Here is a 10,968-nt window from a genome sequence, read left to right on the forward strand (position 1 = left end):
ACTGTACATAGTACCTTTAATAGCTGTGTTTATGGACATTTACAACTGTTATGTAGCCTCATGCTACCGTGCACTGTATTCAGCCTTATGTAGCATGTAGCCTGATGTAGCCTGTGCCTTCCTCCTGGCAGTTACTGTTCCACGTCGTGGCCTCGTGCACATGTGCAGACCTTGGTTACATTACAGTCACGTTTCAGTTACTTTCTATGTCATTCATTAGTGTAGATGTGTCATATGCTTACCAGTAACTGGGCCTTTGTCCTGTAAGTGTATTTCTCTACGATAGCCTGTTATGCTATAGCATGTCATAGCAGTATAGAGTTATGTCATGTCATAGCAGTATAGAGTTATATCATGTCATAGCAGTATAGCGATATATCATGTCATAGCAGTATAGAGTTATATCATGTCATAGCAGTATAGAGTTATATCATGTCATAGCAGTATAGAGTTATGTCATGTCATAGCAGTATAGAGTTATGTCATGTTATAGTAGTATAGAGCTATATCATGTCATAGCAGTATAGAGTTATATCATGTCATAGCAGTATAGAGTTATGTCATGTCATAGCAGTATAGAGTTATATCATGTCATAGCAGTATAGAGTTATATCATGTCATAGCAGTATAGAGTTATATCATGTCATAGCAGTATATAGTTATATCATGTCATAGCAGTATAGAGTTATGTCATGTTATAGTAGTATAGAGCTATATCATGTCATAGCAGTATAGAGTTATATCATGTCATAGCAGTACAGAGTTATGTCATGTCATAGCAGTATAGAGTTATATTATGTCATAGCAGTATAGCGATATGTCATGTCATAGCAGTATAGAGTTATATCATGTCATAGCAGGATAGAGTTATATAATGTCATAGCAGTATAGAGTTATATCATGTCATAGCAGTATAGAGTTATGTCATGTTACAGTAGTATAGAGTTATATCATGTAAAAGCAGTATAGAGTTCTATCATGTCATAGCAGTATAGAGTTCTATCATGTCATAGCAGTATATTCCAGTACTCTTCACTGTCAGCAAGTCAGTACTCTCAGAGTTGGGTGCTGTGAACCCGTTAGTCAGTACTCTCAGAGTTGGGTGCTGTGAACCCATTAGTCAGTACTCTCAGAGTTGGGTGCTGTGAACCCGTTAGTCAGTACTCTCAGAGTTGGGTGTTGTGAACCCGTTAGTCAGTACTCTCAGAGTTGGGTGCTGTGAACCCGTTAGTCAGTACTCTCAGAGTTGGGTGTGGTGAACCCGTTAGTCAGTACTCTCAGAGTTGGGTGTTGTGAACCCGTTAGTCAGTACTCTCAGAGTTGGGTGTTGTGAACCCGTTAGTCAGTACTCTCAGAGTTGGGTGTGGTGAACCCGTTAGTCAGTACTCTCAGAGTTGGGTGCTGTGAACCCGTTAGTCAGTACTCTCAGAGTTGGGTGCTGTGAACCCGTTAGTCAGTACTCTCAGAGTTGGGTGTTGTGAACCCGTTAGTCAGTACTCTCAGAGTTGGGTGTGGTGAACCCGTTAGTCAGTACTCTCAGAGTTGGGTGCTGTGAACCCGTTAGTCAGTACTCTCAGAGTTGGGTGTGGTGAACCCGTTATCTGAATAAACCTCTTCTGAAGACACTTGGACTTGTTCTTGCTGCACAGACCTGTGGTGGCTGAACCTTGTCCACTGGCTCCTATAGCTCTCTACTGGTGCCCCGTTATTCATGGTCCACAAGGATCAGCCCTTAGTATTTTTCAACATGTTTTTACTATAAAACCCAGTAAAAAAAATGACACACGCAGGCCTAGTTCTCATCTCAGGTCTTCAGAGCTTAGCAGACACATCTTTGAGACTGGACTGCCTATTTTATCACTGTCTGTCTGTCTGTCTGACCTTCCCCCTCCCCCTCCTTCCCTAGCAAGTGTCCCATCAGCAGAAACAGACTGGCCATAGGGGAATTCTGGCAAATGACAGATGGGCTGGTGGGGGGCCTCAAGGGAGAAAACTGCTTTCTGTTTCCTCTTCCCCCCCTCCTTCCTAACCAGTGTCCCATCAGGAGTAGTTGTCTCCTAGCTAATGGTCCTGGATGAGTTCAATCAATCACTTCCTAGATCCTAGATCTGTGGTTAGTTAGTTAGTTAGTTAGTTAGTTAGTTAGTTAGTTAGTTAGTTAGTTAGTTAGTTAGTTAGTTAGTTAGTTAGTTAGTTAGTTAGTTAGTTAGTTAGTTAGGCACCATGTTCTACCTTAAAGGCCGATTTATACCCTACAGAGACAGACCCTACAGAGACAGACCCTACAGAGACAGACCCTACAGAGACAGATCCTACAGAGACAGACCCTACAGAGACAGACCCTACAGAGACAGACCCTACAGAGACAGATCCTACAGAGACAGACCCTACAGAGACAGACCCTACAGAGACAGACCCCACAGAGACAGACCCTACAGAGACAGATCCTACAGAGACAGACCCTACAGAGACAGATCCTACAGAGACAGATCATACAGAGACAGATCCTACAGAGACAGATCCTACAGAGACAGACCCTACAGAGACAGATCCTACAGAGACAGACCCTACAGAGACAGACCCTACAGAGACAGACCCCACAGAGACAGACCCTACAGAGACAGATCCTACAGAGACAGACCCTACAGAGACAGATCCTACAGAGACAGATCATACAGAGACAGACCCTACAGAGACAGACCATACAGAGACAGACCCTACAGAGACAGACCCTACAGAGACAGACCATACAGAGACGGACCCTACAGAGACAGATCCTACAGAGACAGACCCCACAGAGACAGACCCTACAGAGACAGACCCTACAGAGACAGACCCTACAGAGACAGATCCTACATAGAAGGACACTACAGAGCGTAGCACAATGTCGCAATGCTGTATTTCGTCACAAAAGGGGTTTCTCCTTGTAGTGCGCTCCGACATTTGACACACTCTCGTGCCACATGAAAATTGTAATGTGTCGTATCCTTCCACAATGGGAAGACAACAACAAGTAAATCTCTGCTATCGCCTCCTTGTCTATGTTGCTATTCGGGGGTCTAGGAACACGGAGGGGATTGGGAGATTCTCGTTTGGTCAAAAGAATATCTTCTGTCCTCTCTCCCCCGTGATCTGGAAACCGATAAGTGGTCAAGTGGTCAAGTGGGCAAATGGTCAAGTGGTCAAGTGTCAATTTGTTAGTAGGCCTCCTACTAAAGAGTGTCCTCATCTCCTCGATATCCACCTTTCATCGAGGGCCTTTTCTCAATTAGATTTGCTCACCTCCTGTGTCCTCTCTCCTCCATCCTCTCTCGACTCCTTTTGAAAAAGGTCAAAGGTAAATGAGGAGAGGTGACGACGTGAGGGAAAGTGAACAGCAATGCACTTGTATCAAATTAAACTCTCCTTCCCCACTCGCCCGTCATCAAGCAAATTACATTTACACGGTGGAATCCCCAAATAAATGTATAAAGTGATAAAAACAAATTTAGTTAATTATCCAAGACATTTTATAGATAAAAAAAGTAGCATATTGTTTTTAAATGTTTACATGATTTTCTCCTTCTATTTCTGTGGTTTGTCCTCAAATCCCCTTTGAGGAATTCTATGTTGAACATTCTAACGGATTCTACTGGAAACAGAACACTGAGCATAATGTTCTAGAATAACGTTCTAGGAATTCACCCCATCCCTGAGGGAAAAGAAAATGTTGGGTGGCATTACGGTTGCACATTTTGGGGAATATTCAGAAGTGGAAACTTTCCGTGGGAATTAACAGGAATATATGGGAATTAACGGGAATATATGCAAATTAATATTAATACCATTTAAATGTAGATGTTTTTTGCATTGGATATATTTATCATATCATATGAAGGCAGAAACATAAACCTTTTACCTTATCATAAGTAGACATAATTGCAAATGATTAAATCCTTCCAATAGAAAAAGAAAAATGTTACGAATTGAACTTTAATAAAATTGAATGTGAAGAGTTGACTCTTCACATGGGATGATTTCACTGAACAACAAAAGAAAGGGAATATTGAATGATCCCCAATGATCCATCGCATCTCCCAGAAACGTTTTCAACATACATCTGTAAAATGATAGTCTAGAAACTAAAGCTTTGGTTGTCTTCCTCTCAGGTTTCCATGTCTTCTCCCTGGACCTCCTTAATGTCCACCTCTTGAACATCAGACTCTGAGATCTCATCTTCACTGTCATTTTCCAACCTTGTGGAGGATGGCTCGTTGTCAGGCTCAAAAAGCCTCAAATTTGCCTGGATGGCCACCAACTTTTCAACCCTTGTATTGATCAGCCTGTTGCGTGATTTGGTGTGTGTGTTCCCAAACAAGGACCAGTTGCTCTCTGAGGCAGCTGATGTTGGTGGGATTTGAAGGATGATGGAGGCAACAGGGGTAAGAGCCTCAGATCCACAAAGTCCCTTCCACCAGGTGGTTGATGAGATATGTTGGCACGACTGCCATATTGCATCTCCATCCCAAAGCCCTTGCTTGGAAGTGTACTTCGCCAGACTGCCAAGAACCTTGCCCTCATCCAGGCCAAGGTGGCGAGACACGGTAGTGATGACACCATAGGCCTTGTTGAACTCTGCACCAGACAGGATGCTCTTGCCAGCATACTTGAGGTCCAACATGTACGCTGCGGCGTGTATGGGCTTCGGGCAGAAGTCTTCACGCTTTTTGATGTATTTCAGAACTGCAGTTTCCTCCTCTTGGAGCAACAGTGAAGTGGGCAGGGCAGTACGGATTTCTTCTCTTACATCTGCAAGCAGAGTCTGAACATCAGACAGGATGGCATTGTCTCCCTCAATCCGTGCAATGGCTACTGCTATAGGTTTCAGGCTGTTTTCCACTCTCTCCCAAAATACATCATCCAGGAGGATCCTCATGATGGGGCTGTCCATATCAGCAGACTGTGATATGGCCATTTCTTGGAGAGACTCCTTCCCCTCCAGGAGACTGTCAAACATGATGACAACACCACCCCAACGGGTGTTGCTGGGCAGCTTCAATGTGGTGCTCTTATTCTTCTCACTTTGCTTGGTGAGGTAGATTGCTGCTATAACTTGATGATCCTTCACATACCTAACCATATCCTTGGCTCTCTTGTAGTGTATCCATTGTTTTCAGTGCCATGATGTCTTTGAGGAGCAGATTCAATGCATGTGCAGCACAGCCAATGGGTGTGAGGGTAAGACTCCTCCACTTTAGATCAAGCAGCCTTCATGTTCGCAGCATTGTCTGTCACCAGTGCAAATACCTTCTGTGGTCCAAGGTCATTGATGACTGCCTTCAGCTCATCTGCAATGTAGTGACCGGTGTGTCTGTTGTCCCTTGTGTCTGTGCTATTGTAGAAAACTGGTTGAGGGGTGGAGATGTAGTTAATTATTCCTTGCCCATGAACATTTGACCACCCATCAGAGATGATTGCAATACAGTCTGCTTTCTCTATGATTTGCTTGACCTTCACTTGAACGCTGTTGAACTCTGCATCCAGCAAATGAGTAGATAAAGCATGTCTGGTTGGAGGGGTGTATGCTGGGTGAAGAACATCCAGAAATGTCTTCCAATACACATTGCCTGGGAGCATCAGGTGTGAACCAGTTGCATACACAGCTCGAGCAAGATATTCATCAGCATTTCTCTGACTGCGTTCCTCTATTGAGTCAAAAAAACTTCTGATTCCAGGAAGACCATGAGTTGTTGCTATCGATAAGGTGTCTGATTCATCATTTTCACCTCGAATAGAAGTAGAGGGACTTTTGTCAGAGGTTGCTTGTTGTGAGCACTGAGGGAACTTTATGCACTTGGCCAGATGATTCTGCATCTTTGTTGCGTTCTTCACATATGATTTGGAACAGTATTTGCAAATATACACAGCTTTTCCTTATACATTAGCTGCAGTGAAATGTCTCCACACATCAGATAGTGCCCGTGGCATTTTCCTGTAAAGATTAGGGAAAAAATAGTAAAAAAAAAAGAAATACAATTCCATGTACAGATAAATAGTTAAGCAGTCAGATTAAACAACTCCTTTGTAAGATAAATGTTTTAAAATAAAACATGTATGGAAACAGGTGAATTAACACTCCTCAGTTAGCAGGCTCAAGCAAGCTAAATCCCACATGGTAGCAAAAACAAACTAGCAGAAATTGTTAACAAGTTAGAAATGATTAAAACAGACTTTGCTGTAGGCTACTATTTACTAGTTAACAAAAAATTATGTATGTCATAAAAAATATATTCACCCCACCCAGTATTGTAATCAAAACTTACCATAAAGCATGTCGTCCTTGGCTCAGACAGTGTAGTAGTGTGGGCTCAATGGCATCTCATTAGTGTGCAAGATCTTGAGAATCAGCTGTACATGTGATGGAAGAGTGCACTGCACATGTGATGGAAGAATGCACTGTGCATGCAGAGGTTTGCAATTCCATTGAATTGGGGATAGTTTAACCAAAATATACCACAAGACCTAGAATTGCCTTATGTGTAACCCACAATAAAAGGTTCACTGTTATAAACTAACTTTTTTGATGAATTTAAGTAAAATTCCCAATATTCCTGTGCTTAGCTTCCCATGTAAAATTTCCGGAATTGTTCCGGAAATTTACCGAAAAGTTTCAGACCCTTTGCAACCCTATGTGGCATAGAGAGTTGTTTTCAGTCATCATACCATATACTGTAGATCTCTTGTTCTCCCGTAGACACCATCCTTGGTCTTTCTCTGCCTTGGAAGCACCTGGTGGGTGAAATAGAACCAACAATTTCCAAACTCGTTATGTTTCCGTTTTGGTGTTTGTCCCAGCACTACACAGCTGATTCAAATATTCAAAGCTTGATGATGAGTTGGTTATTTGAATCAGCTGTGTAGTGGTATGACAAAAACCAAAATGTGCACCCCTTGGGGGCCCCAGCACCAAGTTTGGGAAACCCTGCTGGAGTCTTTGAATTGAAAACATACACTATCAAGTCAGCAGTCAACATTTTCTGTGAATTTATGAGAGGGTTTTACTCTGATGTAAAAAGCTGTGAGGTTACCTCTTCTGTTGTGACCCAATTATCTCTCTTCCTACTGAGGACAGACATCTATTCCACGTTGGTTCAACGCAATTTCATTGAACTGACGTAGAAACAACGTTTATTCAACCATTGTGTCCTCCTCCGTTCACTACCTACAAATGTTCCGGTCATTTCCTTTCAAATCCATGAAGGAAAGAGGACAAGTGTATAGGCTACTTCAGGAGGAAGGTTATTGGGACACAGCCCTAGCCTCCCAGACTGACAGGAAAGCCCCATCAGCCAATAGGATGGGGTCTAATGTAGACATGGTTCTGTACAGTATGTTGTGCTCTCTAGTGGTCAACACTGATACCGTCCTCCTATACAGAAGGTTTACACTGCAGTAGGGGGGTGTTGCACTGCTGAGGTAAAATATACATAGTCAACTATATCCCTGCACCCATTAGATCCAGGTATGAATGCATTTAGTGTGCAACAAAATGAATACAAATTGTAATGCAAATGGAGAATGTCTGATGTTGGAAAAAGAACGCTGAGTTGATGTAGAAGAAAGATGTTTGATTTTTACCGATGATTAGTTGATCTTGAGTGAGGAAATGGAATTGTGAGGCTGAACTACTGTACTGAGGAGGAATATTCTTTACAGTATGTCTGTTCAGGTCACACGCCCCCTTGTGGTGAATGGTGTTTCACTGTCGGCACTGTCACCCACTTGTCAGTCTATTGAACACAGTCACACACACACGCCTCTTAGAATACCTTCCCCTACAATAGATCAATCATAGAAGGCTGACAGCAGCTGACAACAGACAACCTTTGAACCCCACTATCACCTCTGCTGAGTTATCACTTACTGTAGAACCCCAATGTGGAGGAAATAGCAGATAATCAGCACATAGAAACAGAAAACATTCATCTTTATTTCCTACACGGTTACCAAGTCACTTATAGCGTTCCAGTCAGATGGAGATCTTGTGTCCTACAACCAACGGACTGTCAATCAGCTGTCAATAATTGTATACATACATTCTATCCATTCCATTTAAATTCTGCTTCCCAAATGTCACCCTATTCCCTATATAGTGCACTACTTCTGACTCTATGGGCCCTGGTCAAAAATAGTGCACTTTAATAGGGTGCCATTTGGGACCCACACCCATCTCATCTCTCACCTACCTGGCACTCCTACAGGGACAGGTGAACACACCTCGTTAAGCGGTGGACTCGTCCTGTAGGGGGGCACACCCACACACCAAGGTTTCAAACACAGGTCGTCCTATCCACCTCTGTCACTGCTGATCACCTTTCACATTCACAAGCAGACTGAGAAACATGATGACACACACACAGGGACACAGGAAGCAGAAAGGACTCATGCTTAGTAGGTAGATTAGACAGTGATTAGTAGGAGAGAGAGAATGAAAGAGAGAGAGAGACAGAGAGAGAGAGAATGAAAGAAAGAGAGAGAGAATGAAAGAGAGAGACGGAGAAAGAAAGCGAGACAGCGAAGGAGAGAGAGAGAGAGAGAGAGAGAGAGAGAGAGAGAGAGAGAGAGTGAGAGAGAGAGAATGAAAGAGAGAGAGACGGAGAAAGAAAGCGAGACAGCGAAGGAGAGAGAGAGAGAGAGAGAGAGAGAGAGAGAGAGAGAGAGAGTGAGAGAGAGAGAATGAAAGAGAGAGAGAGAGAGAGAGAAACAGAGGGAGGGAGGGATGGATGCGCATGTATCTGTTTGGGAGAGCAGCCTAATTCCAAGAGAGGTGGAGAGAGAGAGAAAGAGAGAGAGAGAGGCATTTGAATATAGGTAGAGAGAAAAGCAAAGAGAGGGGGACGCATGCTTCTGTTTGGGAAGCATGTCCTTCTGTCTTATCTGTAGGGGCAGATCACTGGTCTGTCTGTCTGTCTGTCTGTCTGTCTGTCTGTCTGTCTTATCTGTAGGGGCAGATCACTGGTCTGTCCGTCTGTCTGTCTGTCTTATCTGTAGGGGCAGATCACTGGTCTGTCCGTCTGTCTGTCTGTCTGTCTTATCTGTAGGGGCAGATCACTGGTCTGTCTGTCTGTCTGTCCGTCTGTCTTATCTGTAGGGGCAGATCACTGGTCTGTCTGTCTGTCTTATCTGTAGGGGCAGATCACTGGTCTGTCTGTCTGTCTGTCTTATCTGTAGGGGCAGATCACTGGTCTGTCTGTCTGTCTGTCGTATCTGTAGGGGCAGATCACTGGTCTGTCTGTCTGTCTGTCGTATCTGTAGGAGCAGATCACTGGTCTGTCCGTCTGTCTTATCTGTAGGGGCAGATCACTGGTCTGTCCATCTGTCTTATCTGTAGGTGCAGATCACTGGTCTGTCTGTCTGTCTTATCTGTAGGTGCAGAATACTGGTCTGTCCGTCTGTCTTATCTGTAGGTGCAGATCACTGGTCTGTCTGTCTGTCTTATCTGTAGGGGCAGATCACTGGTCTGTCTGTCTGTCGTATCTGTAGGGGCAGATCACTGGTCTATCCATCTGTCTTATCTGTAGGGGCAGATCACTGGTCTGTCTGTCTGTCTGTCGTATCTGTAGGGGCAGATCACTGGTCTGTCTGTCTGTCGTATCTGTAGGGGCAGATCACTGGTCTGTCTGTCTGTCTTATCTGTAGGGGCAGATCACTGGTCTGTCCGTCTGTCTTATCTGTAGGGGCAGATCACTGGTCTGTCTGTCTGTCGTATCTGTAGGGGCAGATCACTGGTCTGTCTGTCTGTCTGTCTGTCTTATCTGTAGGGGCAGATCACTGGTCTGTCTGTCTGTCGTATCTGTAGGGGCAGATCACTGGTCTGTCTGTCTGTCTGTCTTATCTGTAGGGGCAGATCACTGGTCTGTCTGTCTGTCTTATCTGTAGGGGCAGATCACTGGTCTGTCTGTCTGTCTGTCTTATCTGTAGGGGCAGATCACTGGTCTGTCTGTCTGTCTTATCTGTAGGTGCAGATCACTGGTCTGTCTGTCTGTCTTATCTGTAGGTGCAGATCACTGGTCTGTCCATCTGTCTTATCTGTAGGTGCAGATCACTGGTCTGTCTGTCTGTCTTATCTGTAGGTGCAGATCACTGGTCTGTCTGTCTGTCTTATCTGTAGGGGCAGATCACTGGTCTGTCCGTCTGTCTTATCTGTAGGTGCAGATCACTGGTCTGTCTGTCTGTCTTATCTGTAGGTGCAGATCACTGGTCTGTCTGTCTGTCTTATCTGTAGGGGCAGATCACTGGTCTGTCTGTCTGTCTGTCTTATCTGTAGGTGCAGATCACTGGTCTGTCTGTCTGTCTGTCTTATCTGTAGGGGCAGATCACTGGTCTGTCCGTCTGTCTTATCTGTAGGGGCAGATCACTGGTCTGTCCGTCTGTCTTATCTGTAGGTGCAGATCACTGGTCTGTCTTATCTGTAGGTGCAGATCACTGGTCTGTCTGTCTGTCTTATCTGTAGGGGCAAATCACTGGTCTGTCCGTCTGTCTGTCGTATCTGTAGGGGCAGATCACTGGTCTGTCCGTCTGTCTTATCTGTAGGGGCAGATCACTGGTCTGTCTGTCTGTCTGTCGTATCTGTAGGGGCAGATCACTGGTCTGTCTGTCTGTCTGTCGTATCTGTAGGGGCAGATCACTGGTCTGTCTGTCTGTCTGTCGTATCTGTAGGGGCAGATCACTGGTCTGTCTGTCTGTCGTATCTGTAGGTGCAGATCACTGGTCTGTCTGTCTGTCTGTCTGTCTTATCTGTAGGTGCAGATCACTGGTCTGTCTGTCTGTCTGTCTGTCGTATCTGTAGGGGCAGATCACTGGTCTGTCTGTCTGTCTGTCTTATCTGTAGGTGCAGATCACTGGTCTGTCTGTCTGTCTGTCGTATCTGTAGGGGCAGATCACTGGTCTGTCTGTCTGTCTGTCGTATCTGTAGGGGCAGATCACTGG

The 10,968-nt window shown here is 44.5% G+C and overlaps 1 protein-coding gene across 1 annotated transcript in view; it reads right to left on the bottom strand.

Moving 5' to 3' along the window:
• LOC106602015 (syntaxin-binding protein 4) overlaps positions 1-8,542 on the bottom strand; it is a 175,681-nt gene extending 167,139 nt beyond the window's left edge. Inside the window, exons 1-2 of the mRNA XM_045715827.1 lie at positions 8,226-8,542; positions 6,703-6,768 (exon numbers count right to left, since the gene is read on the bottom strand). Coding sequence (XP_045571783.1) covers positions 6,703-6,740 — 38 coding nt within the window. The 5' untranslated portion in view covers positions 6,741-6,768; positions 8,226-8,542. The remainder of the gene's footprint in view (positions 1-6,702; positions 6,769-8,225) is intronic.
• Between the last annotated feature and the right edge of the window lie 2,426 nt (positions 8,543-10,968).

This window comes from Salmo salar, chromosome ssa03, assembly GCF_905237065.1.
Source record: "Salmo salar chromosome ssa03, Ssal_v3.1, whole genome shotgun sequence".
Taxonomy (NCBI): Eukaryota; Metazoa; Chordata; class Actinopteri; order Salmoniformes; family Salmonidae; genus Salmo; species Salmo salar.